This window comes from Gymnoscopelus braueri (genome assembly GCF_963280865.1).
Source record: "Gymnoscopelus braueri genome assembly, chromosome: 17".
NCBI lineage: Eukaryota > Metazoa > Chordata > Actinopteri > Myctophiformes > Myctophidae > Gymnoscopelus > Gymnoscopelus braueri.
Window position 1 is genome coordinate 3,012,452 of NC_137617.1, and position 24,976 is coordinate 3,037,427.

General features: G+C 40.2%; 1 protein-coding gene across 1 annotated transcript in view; it reads right to left on the reverse strand.

Annotated features, from left to right (window-relative positions):
* Positions 1-19,337, reverse strand: part of gfra1b (gdnf family receptor alpha 1b) — a gene marked incomplete at both ends in the record, with an annotated part of 102,262 nt that extends 82,925 nt beyond the window's left edge. Inside the window, 3 exons of the mRNA XM_080454809.1 lie at positions 14,391-14,474; positions 16,592-16,861; positions 19,298-19,337. Of these exons, the coding sequence (XP_080310935.1) occupies positions 14,391-14,474; positions 16,592-16,861; positions 19,298-19,337 (394 nt within the window). The remainder of the gene's footprint in view (positions 1-14,390; positions 14,475-16,591; positions 16,862-19,297) is intronic.
* Positions 19,338-24,976: the final 5,639 nt, after the last annotated feature.

Consider the following 24,976-nt stretch of genomic DNA (forward strand, 5'->3'; position numbering starts at 1 on the left):
CTGCTATTTTCAAGTGGCCGAAATATGTACATATAGGGCTGAAGTGGTTAATGTATGTTTTGTGATAATAATCTAAATCTGCAAAGTAAATAGTAACTAAAGCTGTCAAATAATTGTAGTACTCTCAAAGTACAATATTTTCCTCTGAGATGTAGTGGAGTAGAAGTGAAAGTATTGAACATTGGAAATACTGGAAGAAAGTAAAAAAATCACACCCTGTGTGAAGTGGGCGGTGTCTTGCTAGCTAATCACAATACTGAATGGAGTCAACCAATCATGTACAAAAAATAAGTGAATAAGTGATGGAAGAAACCATAACTTAAAGTTTTTTTTAAGTTATGGTTTCTTATATAGGGCTATGCACATGTGTCATGTGACACTGGCCAATCACAGTCCTGAATAGACTGTGATTGGCCAATCACGGTGCAGGGTTAGGCGGGGTACATTTTTGGCCAATCACAGTGCAGGATTTGGTGTACAAATATCCAAACCTCACTTATAGGGGCGGTTTCACTGCCCAAAAATCACACCCAGTGTGAAGTGGGCGGTGTGGTCCACAGTGGTCATCACAGTGATGGAAGAAGTGATGGAAGAAGTGATGGAAGAAACCATAACTTTAAAAAAACAAATGTATGTTTTTTTTTTAAGTTATGGTCCTATTTATAGGGCTATGCACATGTGTCATGTTTCCCTAGCCAATCACAGTCCTGAATAGACTGTGATTGGCCAATCACGGTGCAGGGTTAGGGGGGTACATTTGTGGCCAATCACAGCGCAGGATTTGGTGTGCAAATATCCAAACCTCACATATAGGGGCGGTTTCACCGCCCATAAAAACACACCGAGTGTGAAGTGAGCGGTGTCATCACAGTGATGGAAGCTCACTTAAAAAAAAAAAGGATTATTTTGAAGTGCCTGGTACTATTTATAGGTTATTAATTTCATCATGCGTCTCGCTAGCCAATCAAAGCAAAGGGTCTGAACTGGAAAAGGGTGTGAATAGAGTCAGCCAATCACAGTACAGGGAAGGACGGAAAGGGTGTGAATAGAGTCAGCCAATCACAGTACAGGGAAGGACGAATTCCCAACCCCACTTATAGGAGCGGCTACACCGCTCAAAAATACCTCAAAATTGTACTTAAGTACAGCACTTGAGTAAATGCACTCAGTTACTTTACACCACTGTGTAATAGTAATCCCATTATAAATCCAGTCCATGATCCATGTTCCCATTCATTCATCCATCCATTCATCCATCCATCCATCCATCCATCCATCCATCCATCCATCCATCCATTCATTCATCCATCCATCCATTAATTCATCCATTAATTAATTAATTAATTAATTAATTCATTTGTTCGTTCGTTTGTTCGTTCATTCATTCATGCTTTCACTCATTCAACACAAAAATACTATGCAGCACTTTCTTCTTGGCTGCCATCTACTGAACATCACATGTCTGTGGCTAATGTAATTGGACCTACAGTATGACAATGCGGTTTTGCACTTGAGCCATATTGCACTTTCAGGTAGTTTAGATTTATAATATAATATATATATAATAGAGATTGTGTATTTATTCATACAGCTCAGCTTTTTAACAGGTCACATTTAGCACTGAGATTTTAACATCTTAAAGGGATAGTTCTAACCTCACTCTGTCAAATGGAAGAAGCTTGCGACACACATTTTGTTTCACAGCGTACTTGCATCTGAGACTCCGGGCGCAGAATCGATGACAGACGGAGTTTCATTTTTTCAAGCTACTAGGCAGGTGATTGGATGATCCCGCCCCTAGCAGCCGCTGATTGGTTCGTATGCGCAGCGGTTCGGGCAGCTTTACTCTGTGAGCAATCCCAGACCCTCCTTCCTGAAACCAAATGCAAATGAGATTTCCGGAGGGAGGGTGGGTTTACCAGGCTAGGATAGTTCACCCCCAAAATGACTTTTTCTCTATCGATTACACACCACATGGAGACTTGAATGAATGTGACAAAAAATCTATGTTTTTGTCACATTCCTAAACCACTAATGTGATGACCGGCGGCGGCTCCGGTAGGAGACACAAATTGTCAACTTTGAGTCTCCTACCGGATACATTAGCATCTTTCAGCCGGTCATCAAATTATTGGCTTAGGAATGTGACAAAAACTAGAAAATCTCAAGGCTTCATGTAGTGTGTAATCGATAGAAAATACGTAATTTTTGGGCGAACATGGTTCACATGCCTTTTACTTTGTATTGGTATTGTATTGTTGTCAAAACCAGTGGTGGAAAAAGTACTCACATGTTTTACTTAAGTAAAAGTATCAACACTGCAATGTAGAAACACTCCATTAAATAAAAGTCCAGAATTCAAAAATGTAGTTGAAAAAAATATATAAAGTACAAAGGTGTTGGCATCAAAATGTACTTAGAGTACCAAAAGTAGAAAGTACTCATTGTGCAGTATGTCCCATTTCACAACTTTTCAAATGTTTTGAGATTGGGGTCGTCCACGGCCAAATACATAATCTAACAGTTGCTATATCAGCGCTGATCCAACTTTTCCATGTCAAGGACCACCCAAAATGATAGGTTTTTGGCTGCGGACCCCCATCTCAAAATATATTGGTCCAGGGACCCCCAAAAGCACAGATCGGAGTTGAAAAAAAAATCGCTTTAAATTTATTTTCGAATAGCCAAAGAAATCTTAAAAGGACACAGATGCGTTCCCGGTCTTAATGGATTAAGAAACCACAGCCACTCTCATCAGCAAATCACATCCACGGCGATAGGAGAGCAACTGCAGCAAGCTGCCCACCTGATCGACGCATGCGAGAATACAGAGGATTCTCAGCGTGCGCGCCCTATAGGGATTTGAAGTCAAAAAAGTCATTAGATCTTGTACAGCGCTCATTTTTCCAACACGACATCTCGTCTGCAGTCACCCCCGACCAACAATAGACCGTTCGCACTCCATTATCCTCTGGAAAAACGGCACCGGAGACATCAAAGACATCCTGAACCTATTAAGACCGGGAACGCATCGGTTGTCATTGTTTTGTCACAAGATTTCTTTGGCTATTCAAAACTAGCAGATCTACAAGCTCATAGCGCGGCACCAAGTGCCACGCTATGAGCTTGTAGGTCTGCTAGTTTTTTTTTATCGTGGAAAATGTGTGTGAATCTTTGAATATATATATGTTTTAAAGCAATTTTTATTTTTATCCCGCGATTTTTGTAACCCATTTTTTTCACCCGGTGCCAATTTCCTAAGTGATCTTGGGCACTACACCAGCCCTACACCAGCGCTACACCAGTCCCCCACAGCCTAGGGAGGCCAGGGCCGAGCTCATGCTTCCTCCAATGCATGAGAGCCAACTGACCTTCTTGTCACCAGACAGGGGGGAGTTTCCCCGGTAGGACGTAGCGCGTGGAAGGAACACGTTATTCCAACCAGTTCCCTTCCCCTCCATCAGGCGCCCGGCTGTCATGGGGGAGGCGGTATAGCGACCAGGATTACTACATGTTTTTGTGAGGGTATTAACTACCCTAGGAGACACGGGGCGAAAAGAGAACATTTTTAACTCAAATCTTTGCTTCTGGGGGGTCCCTGGAACAAAGCTTTTTGAGATGGGGGTCCGCCGCCAAATACGTATCATTTTGGCCATTATCAACGGCCATAGCCATCCTTGTCCAGGTATACTTTTTGTGTAAAAAGCCCATTGAGATTGGGCTGTTTTTAGCCCAAGGAGTGGTTTTGGTGCAAAACAAATGCTTGCAATGGATTCAGAATCATAAAAACACCCTAGTTTGACCCCTCACATGCTACTTAAAACAGAAACGGAAATGGTGGGTACCCCAACTTTCAGCAGCTGTCAAAAATTCTCCTAGGGAAACTGAATTTCTTTGTGAGATGTGTTACTAGACACCTTTACAAACACATTGGTGAAGATTTCTTTTGGTAAGGAATTTATTCCAAGATTGGAAATCTTTCTGCTAATATCCCCTGACTGTCATTGGGTTCCGGTTTCATGACGCAGATTCCGTTTCCGGTTCTCATTTTTTCCCACGGTCATTTTTGGCCAGAATAGGGAAAGTCACGGTTTTTCACACGGTATAAAAAACGGTCTACTTCTATTCTCTTTGGTCTGGGTGACTAACAGTCATTGTAGTCGTGTATCACATCGTAATTTAGCCCGATCAGCGATTGTCGAAAAAATCACATCCGGTTAATGACCGGATGTGACGTAAGCCTGTTTGGGAGGGGGCGAGCGAGTCAACGAGGCGATCAATGTGTCGATTTGCTGCTCTCTACTGGTAGAACTGTCGTAAGTGTTTAAAACCCCAATCAGAGAATTTATTTGAATGAAAAATTACAAAATTAAAAAACACGCAAATCGCTGGCACTGGGGGAGTACTTTATGAAAATACTCTTGGCAGTGAAAGAAATAAAAGATTTGCACAAATGTTCACGATTTTTCAAAAATTGTAGATCTACAGTACAAGTTCTTTTTTATAGCCAAAGAAATCTAAAATGACACAGATGCGTTCCCGGAATGAATGGGTTAAGGCAGAACCATGTAACTTTCCTCTTCTACCCTGGATTTGAACCTGGTTTTCTGCTTAATGATGACAGTGAAGTGACAATTTAAGCCTCATTATTAGGCCTACCTAAAAAAAAAAAAAGACAAAGAAAGGAAAACATACCATTACTAAACCAAAAGTAAACTATACAATAAAAATTGGTCAAACATTGGCCAAATTGTCAAATAATATTAGAAAGAGGCAAAACAATAAATAAATAGCTGATAGCTACAAGCTCATAACTCCTCGCAACGAGTCTTTAAATTAAAAAGATTGAGAACCACTGCTCTATCAGCCTATTTGTATGTTTTGTTTATTTGTATCTGCACTGTAGAGGAAGCTGGACATACAGTAGAGGAATTTTCCTGCCTGCCATGTCTACTACCAGCTGTACTATTCATCCATGTGACATTAAAAAACACTTGATCAATCTCTCACTTGACAATAATGGACTTTAGCTCAATCTAACTGCATCAGTCAAGGAGCTGTCCAGCACTGTGGTGCTGAATTATGGATGCCTCGAGGAACTGTCCGCTATTTTACATTTTAAGACCCAAAAGAGACACGTGGTGTCTCCCCGGGACCTCAAACGTACAACAAAATTGCAGCTCTACAAGCTCACAACATGTCGCGACACATTGTGAGCTTGTATATCTGCTATTTTTAAACATATAAATTGGAAACAAAATGTACTTTTACAAGTATACATTGATGTCAATACTTACTATTTTTATATTGTGGTATTGCTACCTTTACTTAAAGTGGCACTATGTAACTTTTTTATGAATAAAATCAAGTGTAAATTTGTCCAATCTGAATGAACTTCTTCCACCGCTGATGATAAGACACCCTCACACCACTCTGCTGTTCAGAGTTCCTCTGTTCAACATAAACAGCTTTAGTCTGGCTCACACGATATCAAAGCCCAGGAGCTAAATTAAACTCGCAAAGGCAGAGCGACTTCAAAAACATTTCCTTTACCAATGCTGTCCGGCAGCTGAATTATCCACTGTCTAACTTGTAAACAAAATTAATTCTCCCTTTCACCCTAAGAGCTCCAATCTCACCACTAACCTCCCTGTAACCCCACAATGTTTTTCAGAACCAGCTTTAGCAAACTCTCTAACTCTTGGGCGTGTTTGATTTAACTCCAGTGGTGGAAGAAGTACTCAAAATGTTTTACTTAAGTAAAAGTATCGATACTGCAATGTAGAAGTACTCTGTTACAAGTAAAAGTCCGGAATTCAAAATCTACTTGAGTAACATTACAAAAGTATTGGTATCAAAATGTACTTAAAGTACCAAAAGTAAAAGTACCAAAATGTTTGAAAATAGCAGATCTACAAGCTCACAACACGTCGCATTGCGATGCATTGTGAGCTTGTAGATCGGCTAATTTCAAATAGCCTAGGTTTAAAATAGGGCTAAAGTGGTCAATGTTTGTTTTATAATGTAATAATTTATATCGGCAAAGTTTAAGTAACTAGTAACTAAAGTTTTCAAATAATTGTAGTGGAGTAAAAGTACAATATTTTCCTCTGAGATGTAGTGGAGTAGAAGTAAAAGAATAGACAATTGTAAATACTCCAGTAAAGTAAAAGTACCTCAAAACTGTACTTAAGTACAGTACTTGAGTAAAAGTACTTCACACCGCCATTGACGAGTCACTCGTCGTGTGGTGATTTCATTGGTTTACGATAGAGGGCGCTCCTCCGTAGCCTGTGAATCATGATGATGATGAAGAGTACAGCCAAAGATCACGTTATCACAACAAAAGCAATCGCGCAGCTCGAGGTTATGGCTATTTAGGTGTCCTGGGCGTCGAACGTTTGTGACACCCCTGCCTTACATCCTTTATCGACAACGGCAAAATAAAATGTGAACAACATCCCACTGGCCACGCTGCAGCAGCAGGGAAATTAGTCAATCCTTAGTCGTGAGACGAGGTCAAGGTGGGGTCAATCCCCCCTGACGGACGGCGTGGGTTCACGGGAACACAGAGGAGGCAGAGATATGTGATTTAGGACAGTGGTGGAAAAAGTACTCAAATGTTTTACTTAAGTTAAAGTATCGATACTCCAATGTAGAAGTACTTTGTTACAAGTAAAAGTCCGGCATTCAACATTTTCTCCATGCGACACGTTGTGAGCTTGTAGATCGGATATTTTCAAATAGCATAGGTATAAAATAGGGCTGAAGTGGTTAATGTATATTTTATAATGTAATAATTTATATCTGCAAAGTAACTTGTAACAAAAGTTTTCAAATAGTTGTAGTTGAGTAAAAGTACAATATTTGCCTCTGAGATGTAGTGGAGTAGAAGTAAAAGTACTGAAAATGGGAACTACTCCAGTAAAGTAAAAAAAATCCTCAAAAGCATACTTAAGTACAGTACTTCAGTAAATGTACTTAGTTACTTTATACCACTGGATTTAGGAGAAGGACACAAGGATGTGGGGGGGGGTGTATTGTTGAACCTGCGATAGGGGGGCGTGCTGTGATAGGCTAAAGGGAAAACAAGGTATTATTGATCTCCCACAATGAGATGGAGGCGCGTGTGATGATTTTGCACGGCGCGAAGCCGGATTTATATACTTCGAAAAATAGCAGATCTACAAGCTCACAACGCGGCGCGGACGCGGCGCGTTGTGAGCTTGTAGGTCGGCTATTTTCGGTACGCGACACGTCTTGTGACGGATCATAATATTGTCTTGACGTTTGGGTGGCTCAGGGGTTAATGTAGCAGTAATGCGCGAATGTCCCCCAACCTTGATGATTTTTCGCACGGTGTGTGTGACGCTCGGTGGCTCAGGGTTAATGCAACAATAACGTGACAACGGTCTGTTCGCCAGCCTTCGCCGTGAACTCCATTTCGCCGCTTCAAACGTTCTTCATTACGCTTTATTGACAATAAGAAATGGAAACATAGCAGGACACCACAGTCGATGGGTCTTTCTACTTAAATGGCTCAGCAGCAGGGAATAGAAGTGGTCCATCACAAGTTGTGGACCACTTAATGTAAGCCCTATATTTTATACTTCAGTGTATGAAGTATAAAATAAAGTAGTATAAAATGGGGGGAAATGGCAACAATTCTCATTATACTACTTTGCCACCACAATGTGGAATGCCCTCACATCATCTATTAAAGGGTGTGAATCACCGGTTTCTTTCAACACTGACCTTAAAAAATAACATGGTGAGGTAGATTTGAATTCCCAGGAGGTGTCATTCACTTCCTTGTTCTCCTTTGTACGTCTAGTTATTTGCATTTGTCGGTGACATGTATTAGCGTGTTAGTATGCCATGGTGATGAATTGAATTCATTAGGGCTGCACGATATGGACACAATTTCATATCTCGATATTTATGCCAAATATTTCGATATCGATACAATGTACGATATTACCGTTAAAATTTCATATTCTATATTTTAAGTGTTGCAACGTCAAATTATTCAAAAAACTGCATAATAACAAGTCAATATCACTCTTAATTGTAAGTGCTATTGGGTTCACACACTTGTTATTTGATATTAGTGTAGCAATTAGTGTAGATATAAGTGTAGCAACAATGAAAACGAATCATTCTTCAAAAATAAATAGCATCCAGTGCCACTCTTATTTTGAATTTATTTAATTTCTCTTTGAATTTCACCCTCTCTCTCTTTTACAATTGAGCCTCCTGGCGCTTGCTGGGGGTCCACGCCCCCCCCCCCACACACACACTTTGAAAACCTGTGATCGAGAATGTCAAAACTCACTACAATGATATAGTTCCACTGGTTATTTTCCTGTATTTCTTTTTTTCTTTGCCGCGTGGCACCTGAGCAGTGTTAAGATGAATAGCCCCTGCCGCAGTAACACCCACCGAGCAGCGAACACCACCCGCTAAAAAAACAACAACAACACAGACATCTCCTCACAAAATGAACAAACTCATTGAAACCCAGTGCATGAAAACATCTGATCCCCAAATCTGTGCTATACTGGTGGAAATGAGCACCTCCCAGCCAACCCAGCACTGCAGCCATTAACGCATTAAGACCGGGAACGCATCTGTGTCATTTTAAGATTTTGTTGGGCTATTCAAAAAATAGCAGATCTACAAGCTCATGGCGCGGCACTCGGTGCCGCACAATGAGCTTGTAGATCTGCTATTTTTTGAAAAATCGTTAACATTTGTGCTAATCTTTGAATATATATATATATTTTTTTTCAAGCGAACATCTTTAACTCAAATCTTTGCGTCTAGGGGGTCCCTGGAACAATATATTTTCAGATGGGGGTCCGTGGCCAAATACATATCATTCTGGGTGCCTTTGACATGAAAAAGGTTTTGAGAAACACTGATGTAGAAACGTACGTTTTTTTTTCTTCAGAAAACTGTTAGGATTTTGTAGAATCCCCCAGAAGCAAATATTTGAGTCACAAATGTTCGCTTTAAAAATACATATATTCAAAGATTTGCACAAATATTCACGATTTATCTAAAATAGCCCAAAAAAAATCTAAAACATGACACAGATGCTTTCCCGGTCTGGGAACCTTCCGGTTGCCATACGGCCACTGCCGCCACTTTCACATCTTTCATCGTTTAGTAAAAAACTATCTGTGTACCACAGCCACAAACAAAACAGACATCGTCTCCCGAAAATGAAAGCTCATTGACAACCAGCTCATGAAAGCATCTGATCCCCAAAACCTGTCCTATACTGGCGGAAATGAGCACTCCTCCCATTGGTAACACTATAGCAGCCATTAGGTAAAGAAATAAATAAAAAAAAGAAGCGTCAGAATCTGTCATTATCACTTTGAGAGAGAGCTGAGTGAAGCACCGAATGACTGTGTTTTATATATATAGAGCAGGTCAGAACGGCAGATAAAAAAGGCGCTGGGGACCGGTAATGGAGGGCTGTGAGGGCTGAAAAACCTTGCAGACTGCAGCACAAATGGAAAACCGCTGACAGAACCGAGAACATTTTTGCACCTACCTACATGTGGTCACTTAAGCCAGAGATTTTCAGCCTTTTGAAATTCGTGGACCCTCCTGGTTTGATATGCATCAGGCCACGGACCCCCATTTGATAGCTTCTTTTTAAATCTGTGGGACTCCGATCACCAATACACTGTAAAGTCCTTAGATTTGACCCCTGGTGGCAGTTGTGTAAAGTAACTGAGTACATTTACTCAAGTACTGTACTTAAGTACAATTTTGAGGTACTTTTACTTTACTGAAGTATTTCCAATTTGACATACTTCTACTTCTACTCCACTACATCTCGGAGGCAAATATTGTACTTTTACTCCACTACAATTATTTGAAAACTTTAGTTACTAGTTACTTTGCATATATACATTATAAAACATACATTAACCACTTTAGCCCTATTTTATACCTAGGCTATTTGAAAATAGCCGATCCACAAGCTTGTAGATCTGCTATTTTCAAACATTTTAGTACTTTTACTTTTGGTTCTTTAAGTATAGTTTGATGCCAATACTTTTGTACTTTTACTCAAGTAAATTTTGAATTACAGACTTTCACTTGTAACGGAGTACTTCTACATTGCAGTATTGATACTTTTACTTAAGTAAAACATATGAGTACTTTTTCCAACACTGCCTGGTGGTCCCCGGACCCATGGTTGAGAACCACGGACCTCAGTAATGTTTCAAAGGTAGAGACACACTTTACTTCAACCATAATTTAGAATGAATCCAGAGCAATTTAAGTGCAAAGAGAACAGTGTAGAGCCTCAAGAAACTATAGGATGCCGGGTAAGCCATGAACCCAGCATCTGTCTGAAACAACATACTACCTAAATGACAATCTGTACATTTGAAACTATAGAATACCAGGTAAACAATGAACCTGGGATCTGTCTAAATAACATTCTATACAAATAAATGTGCTTTGCCGATCTATACATTCTTAAAAGGATCCTTGGCTAATAAGCCAAATATGCCTTAACACATGATACTTGTCCTCTATAACTAAAATGTAAAATTAAAATCACCTTGCATATTTTATTTATTTTAGAAATAGGTCATTGTTCACTCAATAGGGGGCGATGCCCGTCACAAGTTGATCTTAGTTAGTCAAACTTTTTCATGTCAAGGACCCCCAAAATGATATGTTTTTGGCCGCGGACCCCCATCTCAAAATATGTTGTTCCAGGGACCCCCCGAAGCAAAGATTTGAGTTACAAATGTTCGCTTACAAAAATACATATTCAAAGCTTTGCACAAAAAATGACAGATCTACAAGCTTGTAGATCTGCTATTTTTGAATAGCCAAAACATAAAAGCTTGAAGTGGTTACAATTTTTGTGATGCTATATTAACACATTTTGCTGTGGGGACCCCTGGGGGTCCCCGGACCCCACTTGAGAACCAATGTGCTAGGGGGTGTGAGGTGGAGTCCGAAGGGGGCTACATTCTCCAAATTAATCAATCTACCCACCGAACTGGGTGGGTGCATAACTACAAAATGAAGCAATTTCAAATCCACCATCTTTCTATATCCTATGGCAACGGAAATTAATGCGATTGTTTGGGACCAGAGCGGGGGTGGGGAATGAATGCTATTGGTTGTGTAGCTTGTCAATCAAATCATCACAAGGTAGCCACACCCCTCCAACAGCATACCCTACTTTATCATCAATATTAGATAAATGGGACCATAATTTAACAAAACGCATATCATGGTGATTGATAGAAGACTTTAAACTAGCAACTGGAAGCATAATAGTATTTATGACAATGTTTATTAAATTGGGTGCCAAAAACGTATATATACGTTTTTGCAAATACACCCTCTGAGTGCCAAAAACGTATATTTACGTTTTTGGAAAAGAATATGAAAAAAATTAAAAAACATTTTTTTTATTTTCTTTATTTTTATTTTATTTTTTATCTTCACAGCACCAGGAGATATCATTTTTCGAAGATTTAGACTCCAATCCACTTCCTGGTTAACTTATGACTTCAAAAGCCTGTATCTCGGCTCCTGTGTACTTTTTTTTTTTACAATGTATTTTTGATTATTTTCAACTGGCTGCAACTATGGAACGGATTACCGAATGTTTTAAATTTTTTCCCCCCGATTGTACGAGACCTGTATGTGTGTAATGAGGGGATCACCGTGAGGACGGTGATCACTGAAAATATTTTGTGACTACTTGAAAAAGGTTCAAAAATTGTAAAAAATCCCGGCACTCAACGTATAATATTTTAATAAACCTCTGGCACCCCAAGTGTTAAGGTAATACAATCAAGTGCAAAGTTCGGCAAAAACCCATCCGTTTGAATGGAGTCTAATTGCTTCAGACACCAGCAGGGGTGAAACAGCTGCGCCAGCAAGAGCAGGTTCTGGTGTCGTGATCATAGAGCGCTCCCTCCGTTCTTATGACAGCCACTGGAGGCGGGGTTTTGAGGACAACTGCTTTGAATTGCTATTATTGTTTACACACAACAGAAACCAAGAAATATATATTTCATGAGCGAGAGATCAGAGTAAAAATCCTAAGCATTCTTCCTCCACACTGGGAGAAAAACAACATCTGAAAGTTTGATGGGATGCATTTTTACACGTGAGGCTGTGACCACTTTTACATTGCATCTTATGAGAGGTGGGGTTCATTTGGTGCCGGCCTGCGCGCGCATTCTGGTTCTTATCAGTGTGACGTTGTCTGTTAAGGCGTCTATAGATCCCTTAACAGACGACGTCACACTGATAAGAACCAGTATGCGCGCGCAGGCCGGCACCAAATGAAACCCATTCTGTCAGGTCTCGCTAAGGTGCGCAGCACTAGCCAACACACAAGAGGGGGTTGGGGTGCGTTGAAAACAGCATACCCCGAAACAACAGGTTGAGAATTGATTGCATGAAACAATCACCTGTGCATCCAGTCTCAATAATAACAAATAATTGGTCTATTGGAAGCAGGCAAGGATTTGTCCCCTTCTAGTGGCCATGCATAAACACAAACTGTCAAAGAATAGCAACACATCCCACCTCTGTGACAAAATGTCCAAATGTCCGATATCCAGGTATTACAATATCCACGCTAGATGTACACAAACTGCTCAGGACAAAGCAAGCTACACAGGTGTCATTAAAGGTAGGGGTGAGTGATACGTTTCGGTTTAAACAAAACGTTTTGTGTTAAAAGGTTAAAGCTCTATTGCTATAGTGTGTCTGTTCAGTCACAGGAGTCTGCCTGTCTCTCCAGCTCTTTAATAAACAGAAAATACATTTTCAGGTGGGTTGCAAATGTCAGCCAATCAGGAGAGAGTGCCCATTTATCAGTGTCATTTTCATAGTGTTCCAGTTCCAATTTGTTTGTGTCACCACTTCCAATGTCACTTGTTTAATCTGTATCCTGACTGAGTTCTCTATCCTGATTGGATAAAATTGGTATTCCGACCTGAAAATGCATTTAGTGTTTAATGAAGAGCTGGAGAGACATGGAGACTCCTGTTACTGAACAAACACTCTATAGCAATGAGTACTATCAGAATATAGAGCTATTTAGTTTTTCACATTTTTTTCACGTTGTTTCACGATTATCTCAAAACAAAAACGGCTTTCTCAAAACGGCACACACAAAACTGAAAACCTCACACACAAAATGCTAAACCCTACACTGCCTTCGCAAGATGACTCTTTGCCATCAAATCTGTTCACAAAATGGAACTTGTGTTTTCATTTGGTACACAGCCATATTTTCAAATGACACACACACACACACCATTCATTACAGTACACACAACTAAGCATTTGCTGCACACTACCAAGCATTTACAGCACACTGAAGTGCAAAATCGAAAACACAATCATAGAAATGGAACATACCATATGAATGACTCTGGAGAATGAGACATTTCTCCTTTTGTAAAATGACTCAGTGTAGGCCTACTTGTTTCATAGTCAAACATAAAACAGCACACAAATATGAAGCCCTACATGATTTAGGCATCACGCCTCTGGTTCCTGTCTGGCCAGAGGGCCTCATCCACATCACAGCTGTTCTCCCTGTCCAAGCAGCGTTGGAAGAAATGCCTCGAGTGGCGCCCCCGACAGGCCTCAACACCGACGTTGCCACAAGCCTCTGCCATGGCCTGGAGCAGTGGCGCCCGGCTCTGTGGGTTCCGTTCATTTTCGCTTTTTGTGTGTTAACAATCGCGAAAACATGTATTTTAACCAAAGAATATCACTTACCCTACCTTTAATTCCATCAGATTACTGAGTGGGGGAGGGGAATCACCTAAGTTATCAGTAAGAAACGTTTGGTGGATAAGTGATAGGAAGAAAGTTATGACTTGGGATTTTGGAGAGACATTGGGCCTCTTCTCACTTCCTTCACAGGTGTTACCAATGATACTAATGAAGGCTCTGTTCCATTCTGGTCAAACAGAGTCAGGGTGCCGATATTGTGCATGTTGGCTCACTGGAAACACTCTGCTACACCAGTGGGTCTTAAAGTGTGGTCCAGGGACCCTCATGGTTCCTTGGGGGGGTTCCAAATGGCACCTTAAAATGTGTGTAACTCTGAGAGTGTACAAATGGAACAAAATGGACCCGTAAGGGTCCATTTGGTTCCATTTGTACACTCTCAGAGTTATGGGGGTCCTTGAAAATAAAAGGTTTGAGAACCACTGTGCTACACGAACTGGAACAGAGCCTTCATCAGAATCATTGGTAACACCTGTGAAGGAAGTAAGGAAGAGGGCCCGATTTCTTTCCAATATGGCTGTCGTGCATAGAGCCTAATTTGGAGAATGTAGGCATCTTGAGGAGACGTTAGATCTTACCAGAAATGATGGGAGCCAAGTGCAAGATGTCTGACAGCCGGCTGTTGACCGCTTCATAGGGTGACTCCTCCAACAGATCATTGCCTGGATATGAGCAGTGGACATCGATCAATAACACGCGGGCATCGGGGCGTGTGTGTGTGTGTGTGTGTGTGTGTGTGTGTGTGTGTGTGTGTGTGTGTGTGTGTGTGTGTGTGTGTGTGTGTGTGTGTGTGTGTGTGTGTGTGTGTGTGTGTGTGTGTGTGTGTGTGTGTGTGTGTGTGTGTGTGAGGGAGAGAGAGTCAGAGAGAGACATAGAGAGATACAGAGAGAGGGGCGGGGGAGAGTCAAAGAGAGAGAGCGCAGAGAGAGGGGTCAGGGGGAAAGAGTCAGAGAGAGAGCGCAGCGAGAGAGAGACATAGATAAATAGATAGATACAGAGTGTGTGAGAGAGAGAGATAGAGATAGAGATAGAGATTGAGTGAGTGAGAGAGAAAGAGAGAGAGCGAGAGAGACAGACAGAGAGAGGGGGCGGGGGAAGGGAGTCAAAGAGAGAGGGAGCGCAGAGAGAGAGAGACATAGATAGATAGATACATAGATACATACATAGATAGACACAGAGTGAGGGGGCGAGATAATCTACAGTACGACACATGTTTTTCATTTTATTCATAATATGCTATTCATAAAAAAAAAATATTTCATGTCAAAATCCTGTTTTTTTTTCTTCTTTAAAAAAACAGGGAAATAAGTAGGCTACTGTATCTAATTTCTGGTATTGTTTGCCATTGGTTTAGTGAAGTATGGATTATTCTAGCGCAACCAAGACACAGTAGACACACATGTAAGCCACTAAGCCCTAATCAATACTTAGTTGCATGACAATACAATGTACAAATATAAATATTGACCCCTTACAGTGGTGTAAAGTAACTAAGTACATTCACTCAAGTACGGTACTTAAGTACAATGTTGAGGTATTTTTCACTTTCTTCAGTATTTCCAATTTTCGATACTTTTACTTCTAGCCTACTGCACTACATCTCAAGAGGCAAATATTGTACTTTTACTCCACTACAAGTATCAAGACATCTTTAGTTCCTAGATACTTTGCAGATTTAGATTATTATCACAACACATACATTAACCACTCATATATATATTTCGGCCATTTGAGAATAGTCACATTGTGAGCTTGTAGATCGGCTATTTTCAAAATATTTTTATACATTTTAAACGTGTGAAGAAATGGGACATTCTGCACAATGAGAATAGTTTTACTTGTGGTACTTTAAGTATATGTTAATGCCAATACTTTTATACTTAAGGGTAAGACCACTTTGGTAGAGGTTTGGGTTGTGTAGTTACCTTGCCATGATGTAACTCCAAAGGTGGGCAAGAAATCAAAAATAATTGCTCCATTGATTAGAAATTGATAGTTATTCTTTTAGCACATAAATGAACCCAAACATAGCTGATTCAGACAATAAAGAACATCACCAAACCCAGTACTGTTTTTATTTTAATAAAAATGTCAACTTCCTGTTGATTTTACTATTTGAAGATCTGGATCCGGATCTGCGGATCCAGTCCAGGTTTTCTACAAAATAGCAAAATCATCAGGAAGTTGACATTTGTATTTAAAAAAAACAAACAGTACTGAGTTTGGTGATGTTCTATATTGTCTGAATCAACTTTGTTTGCGTTCGTTTATGTGCTAAAAGAGTGACTTTGAGAGCTGTTTTACCGTACAATGTAAGTCAATGAGGAGCATATTTTGAATTATCAATTTCTAATCAATGGAGCAATTATTTTTGATTTCTTGCCCACTTTTGGAGTTACATCATGGCAAGGTAACTACACAACCCAAACCTCTACCAAAGTGGTCTTGCCCTTTAAAGTACCAAAAGTTAAAGTTCGAAAATGTTTCAAAATAGCCTAGGTATAAAATAAGGCTAAAGTGGTTAATGTATGTTTTATATTGTAATAATTTATAACTGCACAGTAACCAGTAACTAAAGTTTTCAAATAATTGTAGTGGAGTAAAAGTACAACATTTGCCTTACATAAGATGTAGTGGAGTAGAAGTAAAAGCACAGACAAATCGGAAATACTCCAGTAAAGTAAAAGCACCTCAAAGCTGTACTTTCGTCCAGTACTTGAGTAAACGTACCTAGTTACTTTACACCACTGGTAATACACCACTGTGTTAATAATAATACCTTGCAGGCTGTGGAAGATGCTCCAGAAGATCCGCAGGCAGTTCTTCTCCTTCTTCATGCCTCGCCTGCACCGGCAGTGGTAGAGCGGGCTCTGCCTCATGGCGTCGATGGCGCTCCGGCACTCGCCCTGCGCCTCGGGCGCCGTCACGGCGGTCGCGTTGTTGGCGCTCTCGCCGCCCGCCACGCACTGCCTCATGGTGCGGTACCGGGTGGAGCAGCCGGCCTCCTTCAGGCACTGCTCGCTGGCCTTCACACAGTCCAGGCGATGGACTGGGGGGGGGACGGGGAGGTGAGGAGACGAGCGAGAGGCCGTGGTTCTTCCATCACCACCGGCACCCTTTAATGTGGATGCTGAATCTATGAAAGGAGATTCGTTATAAGTTCAGTGGTGGAAAAAGTAACCTCAAAGTAACCTCATAGTATTTAGTCACTATGAACGTCAGATCTCACAAATCAAAATATGCGATCTAGCGCAAGGCCTACAGGCTCGCGTTTTTAGCTGTGGCGGACCTGGGATGGATCTATGGATTTTTTTCTACTGTACCATTCATCCTAGGATATCATAACATCATAGAAAAGGTAAGAAAACCGTCGTCCAAAATTTCCTTTAAAGAGGTGATGCCATGGTTTTGCACTTTTTTTGTCTTTCATATGTCTATGAGGTTGATAGAACTTCATTAAGCCCCCTGGTGGTGTTTTTATGGTGTTTTATGTCTTCTCTGACTATTTTGAGTTTCTTCCTGGAGGCTGAAACCTTGAGGGTCAAACGTGCCAATAGAAAAACTGCGCTTTAATGACGCAGTAGAAATATACCCTCCACCTCATTATCATAACACAACAGGTGTGGGCATGAGGAGGAGGAGGGACTAGGACAGGAGGCGGAGGGACTGGTTCAGGTGGGAGGTGCTAAGGTGAGAACCAGGTATACTTAATGAACTGGAGGCGTGCGCGTCCACATAAAAACTATTATAACACTTTCTGTACACTTTTTTGAAAAAAATCTTCCTCCTAGTATAGCCATAATACCTGATGATTATATTTTAGGGGGGGGGGGGGATCACTGAAAATCACGGCACCCCTTCTTTAAGTAAAAGTATCGATACTGCAATGCAGGAATTAGGCTACTCCACTACAAGTACAACTCTGGAATAAAAAATGTGCTTGAGTAAAAGTATCAATAGCCTACTACAAGTGAAACTCCGGAATTCAAAATTTACTTGAGTGAAAGTACAGTATTGGCATCAAAATGTACTTAAAGTACCTAAAGTAAAAGTACTCCTTATGCAGAATCTCCCATTTCTTCACAAGTTTAAAATGTATAAAAACATATTTTGAAAGTAGCCGATCTACAAGCTTGTTGTGAGCTTGTAGATCTGCTATTTTCAAATGGCCGAAATACATACGAGTGGTTAATGTATGTTTTGTAATAATAATCTAAATCTACAAAGTAACTATAGTAGCCTGACTAAAGTTTTCAAATAATTGCAGTGGAGTAAAAGTACAATATTTGTCTCTGAGCTGTAGTGGAGTAGAAGTAAAAGTAGGCCTAATTAAAATTTGAAATACAAGTAAAAAATACCTAAACATTGTACTTAAGTTCAGTACTTGAGTAAATGTACTTTACACAGGTCTATAAGCAGCATAGAGGGGTTATTACTATGAAACTTTGATTGCACACACACACACACACTGACACACACACACACACACACACACACACACACACACACACACACACACACACACACACACACACACACACACACACACACAGTCAACTTCTTGAGCAATTTTGGCAAAAAAATAAATACATACTAAAATGTGTTTCAAATCACTCGAAGCACATTTTGTAGCCAAAATTGCCCTAATCTACAGATGAATAAGTTGCAGCAGAAACCTTAATTGGAGGTTCTATTGGTAACAGGATAGGTGGCACTGTAGACATCTGGGCACCTCAATGTAAAGTAGGCTATTTTGTCCAAAATGTAAAATAAATAAATAAATGGTCTTAAGAAAAGTATACATGATTAGAACATGCTTAAACATTCGACAATAAAAGGTCTAATATGTCTACAAATTGCTACAAAACCTGTATTTTGGGGCATAAACCAGAAGTTGAAGGATAACATTACGTCTGATAATGATTACCGTGCATGTTCACATCATATACTTTACATCATTGGTTCTCAAAGTGTGGTCCGGGGACCCCCGGGGGGTCCCCAGCAAAATGTGTTAATGTAGCATCGCAATCATTTTAACCACTTTATCCTTTTATACTTTGACTATTAAAAAATAGCAGATCTACAAGCTTATAACTTGTAGATCTGCTATTTTTGAGAAATCTTAAGAATGTGTGCAAATCTTTGAATATAAAGCGAACATTTGTAACTCAAATCTTTGCTTCTATAGGGGTACATGGAACATAAATATTTTGAGATGGGGGTCCGTGGCCAAATACATGTAATTTCGGGGGTCCTTGACATGAAAAAGTTTGAGAACCACTGCTTTACATTACTTAAGACCATATTTCAAATATTAGATTTTTTTTAACATTTTGGACAAAATAGCATATTTTACACAGAGGTGCCTAGATGTCCCTATAGTGCCCACCTAGCCTGTATCCCTATAACTGTACTACATTATATCAGGGATCAGAGTAGTTTGACACAAAACGCAACATAATTAAAAACCCGTCAGATTACTCACCCAGCATGGACAGCATGATGAGAACAGCTGCTAAAAGCATCGCGCTTTGAGGTATAACAGGAATATAAGGTTGGAAAAAGTGGTGGTGTCTCAGAACAATCCAACATCCAGGCTGTTTATCATGTCCAGAGTAGGCTACAGATCCGTTGCGCATTCTCTGCCTGCAGGTTGCGATGCATTCTGTCCGGTTAGATCCACACACAATGAAATGATCATGCAGGAGGAGGTGGAGATCTACTGGATCTCACAGTGGGAACACATGGGGAGGAGAGAGAACGCGTCGACTCTCTCTACATTGCAGTTTAACTGAACCGTAGATAGGACAGAATATAGATCACTTATTGGTTCCGAAAATAGCAGATCTAGCTTGCAGATCCGCTATTTCTTAAACGTTTTATTTTTTATTTATGGTAATTCATTTGATTTTATTCATGTTGGAATTGTTTTTAATTGATGAAAAGTTGTGATTTATTCTGTATTCTGTTCTTTTTTTTCAATCTTTAGAAATATATTTATATTTCAAAACGAAATCAAAATTACACGCGACCCATAAAAATCGCTCCGCGACCCAAAACACGGGTCCCGACCCACCGCTTGGGACACAGTGGACCAGATCGTCCCACTCCACTCCAGCGGCAGCTATAGAGCTCGTACGAGGGGGTCCGGGGATGAGCTGATGATGATGTTGAGGTGGTCCCTGATGTTTTGTCCCCTCCGTGTCCCAGCCACTCTCCTCTGGGGGTCCGCAACAAGCACGATCGATCACACGTCCCAAGGTTGAGAACGGAACGATCGCGAGGACGCACGAAAAATGTGCGTAATTTACATTCCCAACATCGCGATTAACTCGGGTTTATTGGATCTATAAGTGCCATTTTATTAAAACAAGCATCGTCGTTCATTGGGATGTTTAAAAAGGTGTGAAAAACACGCTCTGGATATGAATAGTTTGTTTGTTTGGTGGTGGAGGATGATGATCCACTGGATTCCACTCGGTCTGTCTCTCCAAAGCGATCCAAAGTGAATGGCGAGGTTTTGGGGGTTTGGATGGGAGACTGTGCGTCACAGCCGTGTCCGTGCGTGGCGTCGATCGTGCGCTCAAGGACGTGCGCGTGATGAAGTTTATTGAGTGTTCAGCTAGAGACCAGTGGTGGAAAAAGTACTAATTTTTTGCTTGAGTAAAAGTATCAATACCGCAAAGTAGAAATACTCTGTTACAAGCAAAAGTCCGGAATAATCAAATGTCCGAAATGTATATAGGGCTGAAGAGGGTATTGTATGTTTTGTAATACTAATCAAAATCTACAAAGTAATTGGTAACTAAAGTTACAATAATAGTTCAAATAATAGTGGAGTAAAAATACTATATTTGCCCCTGAGATGTAGTGGAGTAGAAGTAAACGTATTGAAAATTGGAAATACTCCAGTAAAGTAAAAGTACCTCAACATTGAACTTAAGTACACTACTTGAGTAAATGTACATAGTTACTTTACACCACTGAAATTAACCCAACAATTTTAGCTGGTTTATGCTCTTATTATGAAGGAAGGCAGTCACACACTCGAAGCCACAATGCCAGATTTTTTTTTAATAAAAGCTACCAATGTTTCAACATGACACGTCTTCTTCAGGGGTTTGAGGGACATATTATATCACTTCATCAGTCATATCTAGGGGACAGGAGGGACACAGGTGTGTTTTTTTTAATCAGTTAAAGGCAGTGGTGGGAAAAGTACTCAGATATTTTACTTAAGTAAAAGTATCAATACTGCAATATGGAAATACTCCGTTACAAGTAAAAGTCTGGAATTCAAAATGTACTTTTGAATTCCAGACTACTTCAAACAAAAGTATTGGTATCAAAATGTACTTTGATAAAAGCACTGAAATGTTTGAAAATAGCAGATCTACAAGCTCACAACGCGTCGCAATGCGACACGTTGTGAGCTTGTAGATCGGCTATTTTCAAATAGCCTAGGTATAAAATAGTAACTAGTAAGTAACTAGACGCGTTGTGAGCTTGTAGATCGGCTATTTTCAAATAGCCTAGGTATAAAATAGTAACTAGTAAGTAAAGTTTTCAAATAATTGTAGTGGAATAAAAGTACAATATTTGCCTCTGAGATGTAGTGGAGTAGAAGTAGAAGTAGGCCTACCGAAAATTGGAAATAGTCCAGCAAAGTAAAAATACCTCAACATTGTACTTAAGTACAGTACTTGAGTACATGTACTTAGTTACTTTACACCACTGGTTAAAGGGGACATGACACAGGTGTGTTGTATCAGGGGAAGAGTGTCCTCAATCAACCATCACCTCCACAGCAGGGACCAGTCAATCATTCACCCATATGCCAACTAAACATCAACTCAAAAATGCATTCAACAAGCATTTTAGATTATAAAATGTATCAAACAACATCTTACAATATCACAGAATCAGAAAACAGCGGAGCATCTCGAAGGCAACTGGAATGCTCACCCAGCGGTTCTTGTATTTGTTTTACTGAGGTTACTGAGGACAGACAGACAGACAGACAGACAGACAGACAGACAGACAGACAGATGGACAGGACGGACAGACGGCCAGATGGACAGACGGACGGACGGATTGACGGACGGCAACCCGACAGACGGCAGAGCAGACGCCTCCGGGCCTATTCACCCGTTTCCTAGGCTGTGTTGGCATCACTTCCCGTCGATTTCATTGGATATCATTGGTTATCTGACCAGTTTCATTGGAACAAATCGACAGGAAGTGATGCGCACACACAGCCTAGGAAACAGGTGAATAGGGTATTAAAGGCGGAGGCACAAAATGCTAAATGATATGAAAAGTTCAGAGACAAGATAGAGTGAAGACTCCTAGTCTACATTGTGTTAGACCAATGGTTCTTAAAGTCAGCATTCCTTGAGGGGGTTGGGTTCTAAATGGACCCTTATGGGGCTGTAACTCTGAGAGTGTACAAATGGCACCAAATTGACCATTTTGTACACTCTCAGAGTTATGGGGTCCTTGAAATGAAACCGTTTCAGAACCACAGTGCTAGACCATAAGCTCTGTAAAATGCCAAAGAAAAGTTTTTTTTTTCAATCAAAAACATTAAAGCCATTAGGGCCAAGTCGTTCAATGAATAGATCCAGTAAGGCTCTCTTGTCAATAGCATCTTAGCGAAATCTCTGCCTCTTCTAGGAAAAGCTTCTTTCTCTCTATGCCCCTGAGAGCACAGACTGCGTGCCCAGCATCAATATACTGCGCGCTGCAACAGGATAAGTGCTATATTACTCTTTACAAACATTAAACTACCCTGAGAATCTTTTTCGAACACACAGAGTCCCAGCAGCCTGGTTTAATTTGGTTTCGTTTGTCTGTTTTTGAGATCCAAAAACTTCTAAAACTATGACAAAATCTCTGCCGACTACCTTTTTTCACTGGCAAAAAGATCAATAACAAAATAAAAACATCCCCAGTAGGCTGCAGGTGTATAATGCAGGTAATCAGTGTGTTATTTTGCAAGAAAAAACAAGCGGCCAGGTCTATGAACACAAGGCCAAAAGAAGCAACTAGGCTAAGTTCTACCACTTTACATCGGCTATTTGAAAATAGCAGATCTACAAGCTCAACGGGTCATATCACGTTGTGAGCTTGTAGATCTATTTAAAAAATAATATTGGGGAAAAAAGATTGGGAAAAAATATTTTGAAACATCTTAACACAAAGCTTGTGTGGGGGTCTGTGGTAAAGACAGAGACTGCCTTTCCCACTTTACCTTTATAGCCTCACATGTAGCATTACATTTCTCATGATTACATATTATTGTCTATTTACAGCATTCTTCTTATCATATTATTTCAGCATGACTTTTTGTTACAGCCTCATGGTCAGCATCAAACACTTGTTTGCTACAATGCTAGCTACATGGTAATTGGGGCGTTTGTATTCACATCTTGACCCAGTTCAATACATCAACGTTAATTTCATATTCATTGCATTGTTACATACAACAACACAGATGCAATTGGTTGGTTGAAACATAACCACTTTATTAAAGGTATCATGACATTCATTTTCACTTTTTTTATTTTCAATGTTTTATTTGGGGTTTTATGACCTCAATTACACCCAAAAAACCTGAACTTAGAACATTCAGTGGATTTTCTGTGGTCTGGGGTTTTCTGAATAACTAGGCTGAAAAGTAATCTGAGCTTGGCCCTTCGACAGTGAGGTCACAGTCGATTAATCCCGCCCACTCTCCTCCTCGCCCCTCCCCTCCCCTATCCTTTCCTTTGGGGGGGGGCGGAGCAGAGGCGATGATTGACAGGCAAAATCCCTCACCAGCGACACCCGCAGGCAAAGATTTCTTTTTTCATTGCAGTTGAAAAGGCTTTAGAAATGTGAGAGAAAAACACCTGCCATGGATCACTGGAATTGAATTTTCACTTAAAACTTTTTGTACACTTTTGAAGGACCAGGACAAAGACTTTGAATGTGGTGTAAAAGTGAATGTCATTAAACCTTTAATCTCAACAGTTTAAAGCGCATCATCATTCCTAAACACACATACTTGCCATGTCCTCTTCCTGGTCTGGGGATCAGAAAAGAATACCACATGACCACAGTGCTCCTTACATAGATAGAGGGGTCTGGTAATTGGGGCATACCACTTGCCAGGGGAGTGTGTATTTTTCTGTATAATATATATTCTGGAGGAAAAGAGTTGTGTTGCTAGAAACATGAGTAATACTTACCTTGTGGATTATATTGATTTCTGTAAGGTTTGGGAAATGTTTCCTTTGCTGAGTTTTCACTAGCGATGTAGGTGAAGGTGTTGAGGGAACCTGTCCTTTAAGACAGATGGTTGGTGCCACTAAGCAGAGGCCCAGGTTATTATTTGAGTCAGTCTGTTCTCAAACTTCTCAGGCACGAGTCAGTGAACATGGGCACAATATTCTGCTGAGGAGCTCTGCCCTTAAACTCAGTCTGTTAGAGTCAGTGTATGCTCTAGTCTAGACTGTTTGCTTGCTTGAAAGCATGTAAGTTCATTGTTTTGTATTTTTTTGAATTGCATTTTTTTTTAAACAATGTTTGAACATTATTTTTGGAAACATTTATTGAAAATAAATCTGGATTATTGAACATTTGGTTTGTCCATTCTGTCCACCTAGCCCTCTTTTACAGGGTCCCTGCCATTTTCAGATGGGGGTCTGTGAACAAATGCATAGGGCATGACCTTTGGGCCAGTAGAACATGACCTGTACTTGCCTGACAGCAAGTGCCTCTGAGACCTTAGTGTCAACCCCTGGAAGCTGGTCAGCAGTGGTGTAAAGTAACTAAGTACATACTCTGTACTGTACTTGAGTACAATTGTGAGGTACTCTTACTTTACTGGAGTATTTCCAATTGTCTATACTTTTACTTCTACATCTCAGAGACAAATATTGTACTTTTACCCCACTACAATTATTTGAAACTTTGTAGATATAAATTATTACGTTATACTTATAAAACATACATTAACCACTTTAGCCTTGTAGATCTGCTATTTTCAAACATTTTAGTACTTTTACTTTTGGTACTTTAAGTACATTTTGATACCAATACTTTGTACTTTTTACTTTTAATTTTTAATTCCCGACTTTTACTTGTAACAGAATAGCCTAATTCTGAATTGCAGTATTGA